Source organism: Mastomys coucha, unplaced genomic scaffold, assembly GCF_008632895.1.
Source record: "Mastomys coucha isolate ucsf_1 unplaced genomic scaffold, UCSF_Mcou_1 pScaffold23, whole genome shotgun sequence".
Classification (NCBI taxonomy): Eukaryota; Metazoa; Chordata; class Mammalia; order Rodentia; family Muridae; genus Mastomys; species Mastomys coucha.
Genome location: NW_022196906.1, coordinates 103,779,230 through 103,797,600, shown reverse-complemented (window position 1 = coordinate 103,797,600; position 18,371 = coordinate 103,779,230). Strand labels below are relative to the sequence as shown.

The 18,371-nt window shown below is 47.3% G+C and overlaps 2 protein-coding genes across 3 annotated transcripts; one reads left to right on the top strand and one right to left on the bottom strand.

The window, feature by feature from the left end:
- The first annotated feature begins 4,639 nt into the window (after positions 1 to 4,639).
- Camp (cathelicidin antimicrobial peptide) lies at positions 4,640 to 6,545 on the top strand. The gene is made up of 4 exons (XM_031344517.1): positions 4,640 to 4,892; positions 5,419 to 5,526; positions 5,668 to 5,739; positions 6,343 to 6,545. Exons 1-4 carry the CDS (start codon positions 4,701 to 4,703, stop codon positions 6,490 to 6,492), a joined length of 522 nt encoding a protein of 173 aa, XP_031200377.1. The 5' UTR covers positions 4,640 to 4,700; the 3' UTR covers positions 6,493 to 6,545.
- A 3,864-nt stretch (positions 6,546 to 10,409) lies between these two features.
- Nme6 (NME/NM23 nucleoside diphosphate kinase 6) lies at positions 10,410 to 18,040 on the bottom strand. 2 transcript variants are annotated; one of them, XM_031345454.1, is made up of 7 exons: positions 17,988 to 18,040; positions 17,528 to 17,627; positions 15,538 to 15,634; positions 13,417 to 13,519; positions 11,802 to 11,841; positions 11,276 to 11,436; positions 10,410 to 10,936 (listed from the first exon to the last, which is right to left on the bottom strand). In XM_031345454.1, the coding sequence occupies exons 3-7, from the start codon at positions 15,625 to 15,627 to the stop codon at positions 10,767 to 10,769; spliced, it is 564 nt and encodes a 187-aa protein (XP_031201314.1). In that variant the 5' UTR covers positions 15,628 to 15,634; positions 17,528 to 17,627; positions 17,988 to 18,040; the 3' UTR covers positions 10,410 to 10,766. The 2 variants fall into 2 exon arrangements, with proteins under 2 accessions (XP_031201314.1, XP_031201315.1); XM_031345455.1 differs by having other exon boundaries at positions 17,907 to 18,010.
- Positions 18,041 to 18,371: the final 331 nt, after the last annotated feature.

The window sequence follows — 18,371 nt, the reverse complement described above, 5'->3', positions numbered from 1 at the left end:
CACAGCATCTGACCTCCAGTGTCCTGTCTAAGACCCTGAGGGTCCCACGGCATCTGACCTCCAAAGTGTCCTAAGACCCTGAGGGTCCCACAGCATCGGAGGCTGAGTTATTGCAGGCCTCACAGCCACATGGCTAGTCTGCTGAGGACCTGGGACCCGAATCTGTCTCATGGACTCTAGACTCCTCCGTTGCTTTGGCCCATCCTCTCGCCAGGCTGTGTTCTGTACATGTTAACACACCCTGTACACTGTATAGGAGTACGGCACTGTCAACTCTAACAGTGCGGCCACTGCAGCTTTATAGCCTATCCAAAGGGCTCCTCTTGATGCTACAGATAACTGCTTCTCTGGCACTTGTAGTTTATCGTAAATTTAAAACTACATTAATTAATTAAAATTAGAATGCATATGTGTGTGTGTGTGTGTCTCCCATGTGTCCGTGTGTGCTGTGATGTAAGTGTGGAGATCAGAGGACAACTTTGGGAGTTGTTTCTCTCTTTCCATCAGGATCTCAGGGTAGACTCTAGCCATCAGGCTTGGGAGCAAGGGCCTTTTCCCGCTGAGGCATCTTGCTGGCCTTGTAATTAAAAAAACAACATGTTTATGGGGGTTTTGCCTGTGTGTATGTATATCCATGCACCATGAATGTCAGTACGGCATACGTATGCAATGCCCATGGAAAAAGGTCGGTCAATCCCCTGGAACTTAAGTTAGACACAGTGGTGAGCTGCCATGTGGGTGCTGAAAGCTGAACCCGAGTCCCGTGGAAGAGCAGCAGTGCCTTTGCAGCTCTCTATGATTGACTGATTGATTGATTGATTGATTTTTTAAACATGTTATGGGGCTGGAGAGATGACTCTGCAGTTAAGAGTGCATACCTTTCTTGCAGAAAACCCAGATCAGTTTCCAGACGCCACATAGCAGATCGCAAGGTACATATATGCATGCATGTGGGAGTACAAGAATGTGCGTGTGTGTGTAGTAACAAACACTCATGCACATAAAAATAAGTAAATCTTTAAAAAAAATTTTATTAGATTTATTTTATGTGTGCATGTACCCACCACGTATGTGATAGAAAGACAAGTTACTTCCAGGAGTTAGCACTGCCTTCTGACACGTGGGTCCAGGAGTTAGCACTGCCTTCTGACACGTGGGTCCAGGAGTTAGCACTGCCTTCTGACACGTGGGTCCAGGAGTTAGCACTGCCTTCTGACACGTGGGTCCAGGAGTTAGCACTGCCTTCTGACACGTGGGTCCAGGAGTTAGCACTGCCTTCTGACACGTGGGTCCAGGAGTTAGCACTGCCTTCTGACACGTGGGTCCAGGAGTTAGCACTGCCTTCTGACACGTGGGTCCAGGGACTGGACTCAGATAAGAAGATAAAAAGCAAAGGCGGGCACCTTTGCTTGCTCAGTCATTCTTCCAGACTGCAAGAGCTTTAAAATGTATACCTAGGAGAACTGTAGCATATAAACTAAGGAGTTTTTGTTTGTTTTTGTTTTTTCAAGACAGGGTTTCTCTGAGTAGCCCTGGCTGTCCTGGAACTCACTCTGTAGACCAGGCTGGCCTCAAACTCAGGAATCTGCCTGCTTCTGCCTCCCAAGTGCTGGGATTAAAGGCATGCGCCACCACCGCCCAGCTCTTTCTTTTTTTAAAAATGATTTATTTGTTTATTTTATGTATATGTATATGAGTACACTGTTGTTCTCTTCAGAGACACCAGAAGAGGGCAACTGATCCCATGACAGATGGTTGTGAGCCACCACGTGGTTGCTGGGAATTGAACTCAGGACCTCTGGAAGAGCAGTCGGTGCTCTTAACTACTGAGCCATCTCTCCAGTCCCTCGAATTCATTATGTTTGATTTCTTTTGTTCAGGAAAGTGATGTTTATAGTTGTGTGAATAGTGGCGGTCTACAAGAAATTTATAGTTTCAAACAGTTAAAAAATGATTTAACAGGGGCTGGGAGAACTGCTCAATGGTAAAGCATAAACTGCTCTTGCATAGGACCCATGTTTGATTCCCAGCACCCCCATCATGCAGCTTGCAATCATTTCTAACTCCAGCCCCAGGGCAGACAATGCCTCTGACCTCCAAGGCAAACTGTACTCATGAGCATATATTCACATGTACACACTCAACACATACGTACAGATTGGGATGTGGACATACACACATGAACATACCGATGCAAACACATACACATATACACTCACACTAAACAAGACAAGACAAACAAACAAAGAGCTAGTATGATGGCAAATGCCTGCAATATCAGCATTTTGGAGGTTGGAGGCAGGAGAACCAGGAGCCAGGGTTATCTTTGGCTGCTACATATTGAGTTTCAGGTCAACCTGGGCTACATAAGACCCTGTCTCAAAATAATAAAATAAAGTGACCAACCTAACGTTACAACTATACTCAGGCCAAACATAAAGTAAAAGCCTTAATTAAAATAGTGCAGACTTACATACTTTAGAATCAGTAGTTCAAATAAACAAAAATAGCCACCACAAGAAACCTGGAACACCATGTAGGGAACAGAAGTTGAGTGAACAGAGCAGTGAGTTGAGTGGCTGGTGTGTGTGGCATTCTGGCATCCGGAAGTGCAGAGGGTTATGGTAAGAGCCGTGGGGGAAAAGAAGGATATAGGTCCTGATGTGAGATAGAAGGTGTATGCGCTGCTGATGGTAGGGGGTTCAGATGGCCACGCCAGTGACATTGGGGAACTCCTGGACAGTTGTGTCGAGGATGTTCTATAGTTGGAGGAGATGAAATCAGAGTTTGATAACAACTCAGGTGAGGGAAAGCTGGGGAGAAACAAGGTGGTGGTGTGGGCGATGAGAGGGGGTGCCCCCAAAGGAGGAAGGAATCATTAGGTCGTTCTTCTGGCTTTGAGATCTGGACTTGGGCAGTGGGTACTCAGCAATCAGGTGAGAGGCCCCACGTGAATCTTTTTTTCTTATGGCTTAAAAACAAAAATGTTGTATTGGAGGATTGCGCAGTGGTCAACAGCACTTGATATTCTTCCAAGTAGGTTCCTGTCAACAACACTGAGGGGCTCACAACCGACTGTTAGCTCCAGCTCTAGGGGATCCATCGCCTTCTTCTAGCTTCAGGCACCCACATTTACATGGCATACACTCACACGGACACATGTTTCTTTGAAATGTTAATTTATTTATCTATCTACCTATGTATCTATTTTCCTTTGAGGCCGGCTTTCATGGCAGTTCAAGCTGGCTTCACACTTGGCGTAGCTAAGGATGACCTTGAAGTTCTGGTCTTCCTGCCTACACTTCCTAAGTGTAGGATCACCGGCCTGTACCAACGTGAACAGGTTATGTGGTGCTGAGACTTGAACCTGGGGCTCTGTATGCTGCAGTCAAGCACTCTATGACTGATCTATATTCCCAGACCCATTTCTTTGGTGGTGGTGGGGGTTGAAATAGGGTTTCATTTGGTAGTCCAGTAAGACTTTGAGGTCATAGTAGTCTTTCTGCCTCAGGCTTTCAGGAGTTGACATAATAGGCACAAGCCACCATACCTGCATTTATAGGAACCATGAACTCAGAGATTCAGATCGTGTAACGCAATGGATTGTAACTTATGTTCCCGAGAGAGGAAGGACCTGACTCCTAGGGACAGAACTGGCCTAAGATGCAACCCTCAAGCTCTGTTAAGAAAACAACCCTTAAAGGCAAAGCAAGGGTGACAGGACAGGGACAGCTCCCCGAGACAGAGGAGTAATCTAAGCTTTCATGCACTAAAACAAAGTTTGAGGGTAGTCACTGGATCCAGAAAAGCCTGGCCAGCACGCAGGGGACTTATGGGTAATAACAAGTAGAAATACTGACGTGGTCAGTGTGGGTGGCCGTTTGTGGGCTTTGGCTAAAGGCCACATCTACCTGAGGATAAGGACATTTTTATCTTGAGAAAGGCAGCTGAGAAGGATCCAGGAGAGGGTGTGGTTACTGCTGCTGGGCCAGGTGATGTGTCTGGAAAGCCATGGCTGGTGCCATGGATGCCTTCATGCTTCTATGGTGAAACATAGCCCCAGGTTCAAGTCCCAGGACCACATAAACTGTTCATATTGGTACAGGCAGGTCAACACATCACTTAGGAAGTGGTAATGCTTACTTACCAGTTTCTACCTCCCCTTGACCCGGTGCTTCCCAGACCCTTCAATGGTCCTGAGGATCGGACCCAGAGAACAAGGTGTTAGGGCCTTGAGTGGCAGGGACAACTTCTCCCTTGGGAGAGTGGCTCTCTGGTTGGGTTGGCCACCACTGTCACTTACTCGAATGCCCACAGAGAGTCAGACAGTGAACACTAAATCTAGGCTCATTCCTAAGGAATAGACAGATTTGTGATGGTCACTGGCTCTCTTCCTTTCTTGGGGTTTTTACCCAGTTGAGCAATATTGGCTATGACAGTCCTTCTGGGGCCCAGGAGAAGCCAAGGCCTTCTCAGGAAGATGGGGAAATTATTTCTTCATTCGGCACACTAGCTGACTTCACTCACTGCCCAGAGTCTCGTGAGGCAACAAGAGACTGAAGCAAGCCCTAGCCACACACACCCTGGCAGGCAGCCAGGGGCAGGGTGGGCCAGGAAGGCTTCTCTTTGCGACTTTGCATCGGGCTCAGGATGAGGATAAATGAGGCCTTTGTGGCCTGGAGGAGGCAGTCTTGGGAACCATGCAGCCCCATAAGGATGTCCCCTCCCTGTGGCGGTCACTATCACTGCTGTTGGGCCTGGGGTTGCCTCTAGCCATTTCCCAGACCCTCAGCTACAGGGAGGCTGTGCTCCGTGCTGTGGATGACTTCAACCAGCAGTCTTTGGACACCAATATCTACCGTCTCCTGGACCTGGATTCTGAGCCCCAAGGGGTGAGGCAGAGGAAAAGCCAAGTTCTAATCCAGGGCACCTTCTCTTTTTAGTGTGGTCTCTCATTGTCCCAGGAGACTCCATGAATCTGTGTCTCCCTCCAGACTGCCAGTTCTCAGCCCTGGAATACCTGCTGTGGCCCAAGATGCCTGAGACTTCCATTCCAGGGACCAGGGTGGAACCATGGGCCCAGGGAATTGGCTTCCTTTGCTCTAGGTTTTTCCATATCCCATGAGGAACCTTACCTAGCCTTGAGGTCCCCGAGGATGTGCCTGATTCTCTAAGACGCCCCTCGTCCCCTTCTCCCTTTCCGGAAGGGGAGCTGCTCTGCGTTCTGACTGGCTGAGGGCTGTTCCCATTCCCTGTGTTGGGGCGGGGGAATGAAGAGGGGGCCCATGTTCTCTTCCCTCTGTGCCTCAGCCCTAGATCCTGTCTCAGCACCCAGCATGTAGTGCTAGAGGGTCACCCTGTTGCTGTGTGATATTGAGAATGGGCCTGAGACTAGTTTCCACTTTCTCCCCTGACCAGGATGAGGATCCAGATACTCCCAAGTATGTGAGGTTCCGGGTGAAGGAGACCGTGTGCGGCAAGCCAGCACAGCAGCTACCTGAGCAATGTGCATTCAAGGAACAGGGGGTACGGCAGAGGGCTGGGGGGGGCGGGTACCTCTTGAAGAACTAGTCATGGAATCCCAAGGGAATATTTCTATCTAGTGGACTAGGGTTTAGAGGTTATGGCAAATGAGTTCTAATCTGACCATGGGCTTTCTCTTCTAAGGTGGTGAAGCAGTGTATGGGGACTGTCACCCTGAACCCGGCCGCAGAGTCTTTTGACATCAGCTGCAATGAGGTGAGTGGGATACAGAGGATGGCGAGGGGATGGAACATGGGTCATCCTGTGGACCATTTAGTTCCAGTTCCTACCCAGAGCAGAAAAGAGAGCTCCCCTTCATCCCCTTGGCTCCTCCCTTGAGCTTGAACTTCAAGACTGGTTCTGTCATCCCTTAGAGTAGAGACTCTCAAAGTCTGGCTCTTACTTGGGAGGCAGAGGTGGGAGGATCTCTATGGGTAGCCTTATCGACATGATGAGTTTCCGGCCAGACATGGCTGCATATGAACTTGTCGTGGATGCAGATGCTTGGGCCTCACTAAGACGGACAGGACTCCAGGGTGAGGACTTTTTCACCTGGGGTTTAACACACCCTACTGGATATTCTGGATCCCGCTAAAGCACAGAGCATTCTCTTAAGAGCATGTTCTCTCAGACCCTCAGGAGCACCCAGGCCCCGAGTTCTCATCTTTTACTGGGGTTAAGGATCCAATTGTATGTCCCAAAGGCTGAATAGGGTCCAGAGGCTCTTGACGTATCCCAGAAGTGTGGTCTAGGTGGGGAAGGAACTTGGGTGGCTCTGGGACCAGCCGCACAAGAAACCCACTTCTTCTTGGTACACAGCCTGGTACGCAGCCCTTTCGGTTCAAGAAAGTTTCCCACCTGGCTGGACTCCTCCGAAGAGGTGGGGAGAAGATTGGTGAAAAGCTTAAGAAAATTGGCCAGAAAATTAAGGATTTTTTTCAGAAACATATTCCTGAGCCAGAGCAGTAGGCCTGCCTTGGCCTGCTTCGGGATTCCTAAAATAATAAACTTGATAAAAGAAACTTCTCTCAGTGGCTTTTGTATTCATTTAGTCTTTAACCATGGAGGCTTTCTGAGCCCACGTGTGCGCTATAATTTTACGTGCCCTTTGTGTGTGAGACAGAAAGAGGAGGATAGCTGTCCATTCAGGAGGTGTAAGGTGCAGGGCAAGCCTTCCACTTACAAAAGATTTATAGCCGGCCAGTGGCAATGCTTGTCTTTAATCCCAGCACTTGGGGGGCAAAGGCAGGTAGATCTGTGAGTTTGAGGCCAGCCTGGTCTACAGAGCAAGTTCTAAGATAGCCAAGGGTACACAGAAAAACCCTATCTTGAAACCCATCCCCAAACACTCCCAGCCCCTCCCCCCAAAATTTTATTACCTGGGTAGTGATGGTACACACCTTTAATTCCAGCACTTGGAAGTCAGAAGCAGGTGGATCTCTGGGTTCAAGGCCAGACTGGTCTACAGAGTGAGTTTCAGGACAGCCAGAGCCAACCAGAGAAACCCTGTCTTGAAAAACCAAAAAAAAAAAAAAAAAAGTATGTGTGTGTGTGTGTGTGCGCACATGCTGCTACCTGCAGAGGCTAGAAGAGGTATCAGATCCCCTAGAACTAGAGTTTCAGGCAGCTGTGAAGTCCTCAAGTTCCCTTGCCAGATTTAAGTGCTGGGAACTAAACCCAGGGTCTTCTGCAAGAATAGCAGGTGCTCTCAACCATGGCTCCATCTCTCCAGTCCCAAAACACCCATTTATTGCTACCTATGTTTGACCTAACATCTGTATGACTGTCAGGTAAAATATTTTTAGGAATGTTGGTGGTGGTGCACACCTTTAATTCCAGCACTGGAGAGACAGAGGTAGGCTGATCTCTGAGTTCAAGGTCAGCCTACTCTACAGAGCTAGTTCCAGGAAAGCCAGAGCTATAGAGAGAAACTCTGTCTCATAAAAACAAACATATAATGTCAAAAAGGTTCCTAGTTCCCAAAGGCTGGTGTCATCAGCTCTTTGCACACTTTCCTACCTGAGGGTTTTGTTGTTTTGTTTTGAGACAGAGTCTGATTATGCACAAGTAATTCTCCTGCTTCTTCTTCCCCAGAGCTGAGATTAAAGGTGCTGCCATGACCAATTCCACCAACGTACTTTAAACACTTTAAATTTTATTATATATATATGTATGTGTGTACATGTATATTATGTGTGTCTGTGTTTTGTCTTCTTGTATGTCTGTGCACCATACTTGTGCTGAAAGAGTTAAATTTGAGACTTGTGCTGGCTAATGAGAAAATTGCAGGTTTGAGGAAAACACAGTGGACCAAGGTTGAGCATGTCCAGATGGGCCTGGGCAGGGGCAGGCGAGCTGTTGGGACATTCTGGGAACTAGCAGGCTGGGAAGATGTGGAGGAGAAAGCATGCAAAGATAAGTGCCGGGTGGGCCCTGGCACGACCCAACTGAGTAACTCTTAGATATGGTTTGAGGTCAGCCAGATGCTCTGTTGACTCAGATTACCACCCTTAGGAATTTTCTGCCCTGATCTGCATGTACACTAACTGATATTTGAAATAGCCAATCATGTATAGCCACACCAATTCCTTTGTTCCCTCAGACCTTTTTCCTATATAAACCCCTAACCCCTGAGCCTCGTGGTCGATTCTGCTGTCTCCTGTGTGAGATACAAGTTGAACAGGAGCTCCGAAATTAAACTGCCTCATGTGTTTACATCAAGATGGTCTCTCGTGATTCCTTGGGTTCACGTCCTCCCGAGACTTGAGTGGGGGTCTCCCTACGGGGGTCTTTCAGTGCCTGTGGTCAGAAGAGGGTGTCAGATCCCCTGAGACTGGGGTAACTGTTGTGAGCTGTCATGTGGGTGCTGGGAATCAAATTCAGTTCGTCTGGAAGAGCAGCCAGTGCTAACCTCTGAGCCATCTCATCAGCCGCAACCCCCCTCATATTTTTTTTCCTTTTTATAGATTGTTTTTCAGTTCTTGTGTGTGTGCGAGCATGGCTGCACATACTTGCATACTACAGCACATGTATGGATTCCCTCAGAGGACACTGAATCAGTTCTGTGGGACCAAAGGGGAAGAGGAAAACCAGTCCTCTGGCTTCTGCGTCACCAGGCAAGGTTTTGACTCCATCTGGTCACCTTGAGGCAAGTGTCCTGCCCCACCTGTGGTCCTGTTGGCATACAGCCAAGAAGGGATCACTTCTGCAACTCTTCCTATAGTCAACACCAGGAACCACCAGTCCCCAGAGCTGAACTTCATGTGGATATTCCTCTAGGAAGTCACAGAAAACAATATCCCAGTAAGCTCAGAAAAAGAGGAAGTCAAGACAACCACATCCCAACAGAAAAATTCAACACAAAAACATGACACAAACTACCACCTATGGCCTGGTACCAACCAATACACTTCCTATAACAGAGTTGGAACTTACAGACAGCTCGGTTCTTGACGAAGGGTCTTATCCTCAGAGTGTTAGAAAGCTCTTTCAAGACCTGTCTGTCTTCATTGGGCACAACTCTGAATCCAAGTTTTGATCTGTTCCCTGTATCTGGCTGTGTCGATCTGGAACTGCTTTCACCACATTTGAACTGGCCTGATTCCGTTTGAGTTCTAAACTGCTTTCTTCATCTGTTTCAGTGTAAATTCATCATCTGAATTTGCTTCTAACTTGACAATCTGATGTGGCCTTACTTTTATCTTGTTTTATCTGGTGTTATTATTGTTATGCTCATATATTTATTCTGAAAAACTTCTAAATTGCTTTAATCTCAAGTTTTAAATTACATTTATTTATTTATTTACTGGTGTGTGTATATGCATAACTAATTATGTCTGCAATGACTACTTCCAAATAGACTCATATTCTAAAATATTTGGAATTAGGAATTCAGCTTATAAACTGGGGTAGGGAGTGCAATTTAGGCCATAAGTATTATGAAGTCACATCTGTGGAATATTGACCTGTAAGAGCATGTATCAACTAGGCATTTGGGCTTCGAGCTGTACATGTGTGTTGAAACAGGATCGTCTAGATCAGTGGGTTTGATGTTAGATCTGATCTTAGCTTTTAGCAGTGACTCAGATCTCACACCTGGGTATATTACCTGGTAGATGGCTTTAGTTGTGGATTTGCACTTAAGATATGGATATCAGGCCTTAGAGCTGAATGTCACTGCAGAACCTCTGTTCTGTGTGTTCAAAGCCAGCCTTTGAACACACAGAAACCCCCTTACCTTTTGAGTGCTGGCATTAAAGGGATGTGTCACCACATCCTAGAGTCTTTATCCTCTAAGTCAGGCATAAGCAAAAACTTCCTGAACTGTCATATGGGCCTGCCCTCTGGGCACCTGCAACATGTGTCGAGCAGCTCAGGATGACCGGCCATAATCGATTTACCCGATGAATACAGCCGGGCAAGTGAGCCTGGGTAAAAGTAACAGAAGCAGTTAGCTGACAGATACCCAGAAGTAATCTCTGGCACTTCAGACCGTCAACATTTGCTGGAATGCCACAAAGCATTAATGGTCATGCTGATATAGTGGAGGTATAACTACCTTAGTACCTATGTGGAAATCAGAAATTCTGCCTTATTACCCAGCCTCATTAAAACACACCTTGCACTGGGCAGAGGCGCAGAGGCACCTTGGTTCAAAGATGTGCCTCTTCCTAGGACACAGCCCCGTGCTTAGATACACAGCATGGTTTGAGTCCACAATGTACTTGGTGAACGAGTGCATTTATGTGCTACATAAATCAACCTGCTGAGAGAGACTTACATGAGTCGCTCTTCAGTTAGCACAGATCAGAAACCTGGCTTCAGGGCAAGGACTCCCACGAGGGAAAGAGAGAAAGCATGTACAGGAATACTGCCAGTCTGGAGCATTCGGTAGCACAGAGTTTATTAAGAAAGCCAGGTCGGATGCTGGTTACATAGGCACTGCATTTTCCTGACTAGTCAACAGGCAGGCTCTTTCTTGAGGAAGGAGGACAGACCTTTGTAAAGAGAGGTGTCACCGTCCTTCCTGAACACCCATGAATACTCCACAGAAGAGGTAGATAGAGCTGGACTGCAGCAGCTGAGCTGTGGTGGGCTAGACCTTCCAGAGCGTGGTGGGGTCCAACAGGGACAGTGCCTTCAGACCACCTTTCCTGGCCCTAGGAGGAGAGGCTGAACACTGCGAGCAGTCCTGAGGAGGAGAGGCTGAACACTGCGAGCAGTCCTGAGGGACTGACAGGACTTTACCAGGCTGGTTTGGGGCCTCCTGTTTCAGCTGCACAGTGGATGCCTTCCTCTGGACTGTAGTGCACAGGACCACAGCGCAGCTGGGGTTCCTCCTTTTCATACCAGCGCTGTTCACTGAAGTCAGGGAAGAAGGCTGCAATCTCTCTGCTGGCGGAAACCACGGAGTCTGTGAGAGGAGAAGTAGAGAAGAACTACTTAGGAGGTTGAGGCAGAAGGACTGCAAGATTGGGATCATGGCTCAGAGAATAAGTCAGACAAGGGAAGGGCTATCACAGGGAATGAAGGGTGGAGGTAAGCAAGACACAGTCATAGTTGGGTTCCTGAACTACTCAGTCCTGGGGTATATCAAGAAAGCTCACAGGCCACATGGCTGACATAGCTACAAAGAGCCAGAAATATATGGACACTCAATGGAGGGAGCCCTGGCTATCAATCTCTCCACGTGGCTTACTCACCGGCCCCAGGACATTCTGCCTCACCTGCGGAATGAGAGGTTTAGACTCACCTGAGCCGTGGGTAGTGTTTCGGGTGTCAGTGAGACCCAAACTCCCACGAATTGAGTCCGGGGCTATATGGCGTGCTCGAAATACTCTGGTGGGTCCCATCAGTGTCCTCCAAAGTTGGATGGCATCTTTGTGGGCAAGGATGTAGGCTCGGATTGGCCCACTGAGAATAAAAGAAGGGATATGACCATCTAGTCTAGAACATGTTTGTGAGCAGGGCAAGCATAAAAGTGAACTTCACATTCCGAGAGTTCCTTATCCCTTCTAGTGAGTACTGGTGCTGGTGTAAGAAGAAAGTGAAGGGCAGAGGTGACTACTGAAGTGATCAACAGGATCAAGGGCAGCGCCCAGCAGTGCTCCACCCCAGCCGCTGGTCCAGCAACCATAGAAGAGGTGCCCACCAGGTCAGTGTAGTGCAGTTATGTTTCTTTAGGCTTGACAGTGGTAAGTGGAATTGACAGTTCTATTCACAGGGAGGAGGAGGTATCTCATAGCATGTAAAGATATCAGGACCAAAATCAGAAGTACCTTGTCATGAACTCCACCAGCCGCTGATAGAAAAAACGCCCTGCAAAGAGAGAGTACCTTCATGGAGACCCTGGTGCCCAAGAGAAGGCTCTCATTTTTCCTTCCCTGTAATGCCACACCGTTTAGTTTACAGAGAAATAACAGGAAGCTTGGAGCCTGACATTTCTGAGTATGGAACTAGACTGCCACTCACAATCTGGGTAGTTTTGATTGAGTTGTTACCTTCTCTAGCTTGTCTTCCAAATTTTGTGTCCTGAGGATATAACATCAACTCTCTATGATTTGGGGAAAATTTTTACCTTTCTACATGTATGTGTGAGAGAGAGAGGGAGTAAGAGAAAGAGAAAGGGAGAAAGAGAGAGAGAGAAAGAGAGAGAGAGAGAGAGAGAGAGAGAGAGACAGAGAGAGACAGAGAGAGAGAGAGAGAGAGACACTCTTTCCTAAGCCTAGTTGGCCTTGAACTCAATATGTACACCAAGCTGGCCTTGAACTCACAGAGATCCACCAGCCTCTGACCCTTGAGTGCTATAATTTTTTTCTGAAAAAACAAAACAAACAAACCCCCCCCCCCCCAAAACAAAGCAAAACTTCATGTTTTTCTTGAGGCCACTTGTGTTGTGCATACCTTTAACCTTTAACCTTGGCATTTAAGAGGCAGAGCTCTGTGAGGTTGAGGTTAGCCTGGTCGACAGAGAGAGTTCCAAGGCTACAAAGTAAGACCCTGCCTCAAAACAACAAACTGTTGGGCAGGGATGACATGTGCCTTTAATCCCAACACTAGGGAGGCAGAGGCAGGTGGATCTCTGTGAGTTTAAAGCCAGTCTGGTCTATACAGAGTGAGTTCCAGGACAGCCAAGGCTATACAAACTCAAAAAACCAAAAGGAAAACAAAACTTTTTTTTTTTTTTAAATTGATGAAGGAGAAGGCTTATTGAATACACTGCCTGCAAAGAGCAGTGGGGTAGCACCTAGAATTCCACCTGCCATCTCGTTTTCTAAGTTTGAGAAAATTAAGTGAAATACTAAGCATAAGGGAAACACTTGACACGATAAATATTCACTCGGTGTTAATTACTGATATTACCAAGACATTACAGTTCATTTCTAATTGGGACGCTATAGGAAATCTCTTCTAGGAATACAAAGTTCCTATTATAATGAGAAATCTGTGTGAAATAAACAAGAAGAGTCAGGGAGATGGCTCCGCCAGTAAAAGGCCTGCATTACAGGTGCGAGGAGCAGAGCTGGAGTCCCAGAACACATACACAGGCCACACACTGGCAAACCGGAGCTTGAGGCAGGTGGATGCTTGGGGACCAGGAACCAGCCGGCCTCATCTACTTGTCAAGTTCTAGGCCAGAGGTGAGACTCTGGTTGGGAGAAAGAAGTAGATGGTGCCTGTGACTGACACCTAAGGCTGTTCTCTTGCCTGTATGTGTACACATGTGCACCTCACACGCGTGCATGTGCACACACACACACACACACACACATACATGCACGCACGTGCACTCACACATACATACCATGCACACATGTGCACCACATGCGAACACACACACACACACACACACACACACACAGTCTACACTGTAATGCAGACTACCGGTCTTACCCTCATGTTCTCGGTAAAACCTCCGGCAGTCCTCTGGCTTCCACTGTAGTTCTCTTGTTCGTACAATGAGGAACTTGTTGTTCAGAATCTGCTGATGAACAGCCTGGAGAACCAACCATCCCAGAGAGAAAATCAATCAGGACTCAAGCTACCTAGAAGGATCACTTAACACTGAAGAGTGTTATGGTCTAGATGTTGAGTACCCCGCCAGGCATGCTCATGTGTTAAGGGTAGCTGATGGCACTTTCCAAAGGCCATGGAAACTTGAGAAGGTGGCCTCCCCGAGGGAGGTATCATTAGGAGTGTGCTCTTGAAGGGGACCCTGGGACCGGAGCCTGTACACACTTCACACCCCAGCCCATGCTGCAAGTACTTCTCAACATTGTTCATCCTCAACACAGGCTCAGAGACAGAGGACCAAGCAGCTCTGGACTAAAACCTGTGAACTTTTAGATAATGAATCTTCCCTTTGTCTATGTGTAGCCCAGTGGCAGAAAGCTGATTAACACAGTGGGTCAGAAGAAGAGGGGCAAAGGTCAAGATCTCAGTTAGACTGCCAGAGCATGAACCTGGGGTACATGGAGATAGGAAATAATTTCCCTAGGCCACCCAGAACAGCTTGTGATTCTTTTGAATAGCCCTTCCCCATTCTCCTTGTTCTTTCTACGCTGTCACATTTGATTGAAAACTACACAGCTTATTCATGTGTCATGCTCTGATCAGAAAGTTCTAGGTGGTTTCTACTATGCAACAAAGTATGTGCACCTCAGTCCAGTGCTCACGGCTACACTCTCCTTACCCTCTACCTCTTCTCTCTGGCTCCCCCACGCCGGCAGCTGGCCCTGCATCTCTGTCTCCCTTCTGCTCTCCTGGCATTATCAGCCTTACCCTCTACCTCTTCTCTCTGGCTCCCCCACGCCGGCAGCTGGCCCTGCGCCTCTGTCTCCCTTCTGCTCTCCTGGCATTATCAGCTTGCTCATCCTGAGGCCTGAGGCCTGCCATCCTGGAGTGAGGTACGCTGCACTACCTGCTGCTTCCTCTGGACTACACACTACAGGGAGCCTACTGAGTTCTTACAAAGTGATAACCAACCACCTAGTTCTCAGGAGAATTTCCTGTTTTTTTTTTTTGTTTTTTGTTTTTCGAGACAGGGTTTCTCTGTATAGCCCTGGCTGTCCTGGAACTCACTCTGTAGACCAGGCTGGCCTCGAACTCAGAAATCTGCCTGCCTCTGCCTCCCAAGTGCTGGCATTAAAGGCGTGCGCCACCACTGCCCAGTTGCATTTCCTAATACTAGAATTCACTGATCTCTTGTCATTCTGTCTTACGTTGTCTAGACTCTCCTTCTTGTCAACTCCATTCACTCTATCATTTCAGATGGTTGTAATGATTTCCAGAAACTGACCATCAGTTCAGGTCTTCCACCCTTGTCCTTAGGTCTGTGAGTGTGACAATGTTTTTATGTAAGGGGATTTTGAAGATACAATTTAGGTTACTAATATGTTGATTCTGCTTTAGCTAAAAAGGTTTACCTGCTTGGATTAAATAGTCACATAAAGGGTCAGCAAGATGGTTCAGTGGGTAAAGGCGCTTGCTGTCAACCCTGAGGACCCAAGTTCAATCCCCAAGAACCACACTGTGGAAGTGAAGAACCAATTTTCCTTAAGTTGTCCTCTGACCTGCACACATAACACACACACACGGCTGACATTCTTTCTCTCTCACACACAAAACCAACAAACAAACAAATGTAATAAAATGTCACACAGCCCTGTAAAAGGAGTTTTCTCTGGCCAAGCAGTCAGTGCTCTTACCCACTGAGCCATCTCTCCAGCCCTAGTTTTTCTTCTTAACTGTTATTATTATTATTGTTGCATTTATTTGTGTGTGTGTGTGTGTGTGTGTATGTGTGTAGGTCAGATGACAACTTACAAGAGTTGGTTCTCCCCTTCCACTATGTGGGATGTAGGGGTCAGACTCAGGTCTTAATAGGCTAAGCAATCAAGCTGGTCCATCTAGGTTTTCAACCTCAGCATCTAACACATGACTGAAGTGTTTGTTGCCACAAGTGGTCCTGTGTCACCTGAAACAGTGCAGTGGAGACTTCAGGTTCATTCTTACCTCCAGGATCAGTGGGTGGGCAACTGCATCAGGCTTGATCAGGGCTAGCGTGAGCTGCAGAGCCTGGGGACTCCGCAAGATGGAGGTCATCTCAGCCCTGGCATCAAGAGAGTTGGATTAAGGACTACACAGTGTTGAATGCTGAGCACCTTCTACTCTGGAACCACGCAGCCTTGCAAGCCTGGCAGGGCTTTCAGCCGACACTCACAAAGCTATAGTCTGTGTTATAGTAGAAGGCTGTACAACACTCATTCACTTTCCTATGTGCACTCATGAGATGTTGGAGAGGACACTCAGGTCACTGGTGAGACACACATTCAGTTTACACAAGTATAAAGGCACCAGGGAGTTCTCCACTGAAGAGAAGTTAAGTTGGGTACTGACACCTGACTTGGCCCTTGGCCCATACTTTTATTACCTTCTTAGCTCTGCTGTGTTTTAACAAGGTTTATGATGTCTACTCTGGAACAGCCTAGCCAGAAGACTGCAATGACGCTCTCTACTTTTTTTTTTTTTCCCCTTGGTTTTTCAAGACAGGGTTTCTCTGTGTAGCCCTGGCTGTCCTGGAACTCATTCTGTAGACCAGGATGGCCTTGAACTCAGAGATCTGCTCGCTTCTGCCTCCCTTGAGCAATAGGATTAAAGGTGTGTGCCACCACTGCTGGGCTTGGCTGCCTCTTCTTGTAAGGCCCTATTCTTTTTTTTTTTTTTTAAATTTAACTTTGTGATTCTTCTTCTTCTTCTTCTTTTTTTTATTTCTTTAAGATTTATTTCTTATTATATGAGTAGCTGTCCTCAGACACACCAGGAGAGGGCATCAGATTTCATTCTGGATGGTTGTGAGCCACCATGTGGTTGCTGGGATTTGAACTCATGACCTTTGGAAGAGCAGTCAGTGCTCTTAACCACTGAGCCACCTCACTAGCCAGTAAGGCCCTATTCTTTAGCCATCTTCTATCTGCTGTAGAATTGGAAGGATAATAAAAAAGGCTTCAGGGCACACACCACCTCTTATCTAACATTATATGCCATTTGTATATATTGATCATTTGTATTTGTCTACAAATATAGAGAAGGTGTCTAGGGCACAACCAGGTAACATTCTTATTATTTTTAGCCTAAATATAGCTTAGCAGTCATGGTAGTAGAACCAAGGTAAGACCAACACAAAGAAACTATGCTAAGGTTTCTTCTGCTCAAATCTTCTTCACAGCTGGATGTTCCATTCTAACTCTGCAGCCACGCCCAACCTAACAGCACAGGAACAGCATACCCATTTGACCTAATAATATTCTAGATGGTCACATGGCCGAGTGGCCCACTGCACATGGGGATGTCCTTGAGATGTTCCTCACTCTCCACACTATTACCAAGTTCTAAAAAAAAAAATCTACCTCTACAAACATGTAAGGAGAAAAAGTCCACACAAATCTTTTCCTTATGACTACCACTGCCTCCTTGTCCTGGACTTCGGTGACACCCTCTGGAACGGTTTCTAGGCTTTACTCTTGCCACTCTCTAAATCTGTTCTCAAGTACACTAAGGCTACTGGAATGAAAGCCAATCATATAGCCTCCTCCTTAACCCTCTAAAGGATATTCTGATTTGTGAAGACAAAGGTCCTCACGGAGTCTCCCGTACTCTAACCTGCTCTTTTGGGTACTTCTGTCCCTGGGCACTTCTCTGGGTTCATGTGGAGCACCTTACCTCTTTTGCTTCAGTTTCATAGGCTTTTTCAGTTCCATGCCTTTCTGGCCTGACAATCTTCGTGTAAGGAAATGTTCGAAACCCCCCACCCCACCCCCCTTGTATGTTCTACTCCCTGCTTATCTCCTACTTGCCCATTTGCATTCAGCTCACTTCTGCTGTCGTACTTTCTCAATGCTTCCTTCGGTTACATACTTCACACTAAAGGGCAGCTTCATGAAAGCACAAGTCCGCTTAGCTCACCATCTTCACCTTAGCCCCTACGCAGGGTGCTAGTACGTACCTGGATTTCCACAAAATTTAGCTGGATGAATCAGTGCATGAACCTGATCCAGCCATTCCAAGGCCAGGCTGCTAAGGGGTCTCCTGGGAGGATAGGCGACCTGTAGCGAGGTGTGGTTCCAGTTAGGTTAGGGCCATCTTAGTTATTGGTTTACAAGAAAATGCGGTCAAGTAAGATCACCCTATCACACCTTTACACATTTTACCAAGTTGGCACTTCTTTAGCGCCCACGCTGGTCACGTGGCTGTTGGCCCCTCAACTCCACTTCTGCCTCACTTTTGCAGCCACGCCTCCTACTCTTCCCCCCATACCTCCGCCCCCAGAGCCTTGGTTCCCAACCCTCCTATTGCCCCCATATTCTAGGACACAACCGTACAACCTGGGCTTCTCTACTACAGGCCAAAGATCACACTAGACTCAGTTATGCCGGCTCCAATGTGGGCCCGGGTTCTGGGTTCACCTGGTACTCCCGCCAATCCTCCTGGCCGCCAGGCACTGAGCTAGATAGCCCACGGGCCCTTTGGGGACCTTCAGGCACGCGCCCGGGCAGCCCTCCGGGTCCTACGGTCTAGCACTGCACTCCTGACGTGTTAGCAGGATCGGCTGTAGCGCCGGCAGCTTGTTTACATAGCGTATCTTCTTCAGGAAAGTCCGCTTCTTTATTATTTTTTTAAAGGCTTAAATTTTTTTTAATGTTACGTGTAAAGGTATTCTGCCTGCGCTTGTATGTGTTTCACGTGCGTTCCTTGTGCCTGTGGAGCCAGGAGAGGGCGCTGGATCCCCTAGAACTAGAGTTTAAGATGGCTGTGAGTTTAGACCTGGGTATTGGGAATATAACCCTAGT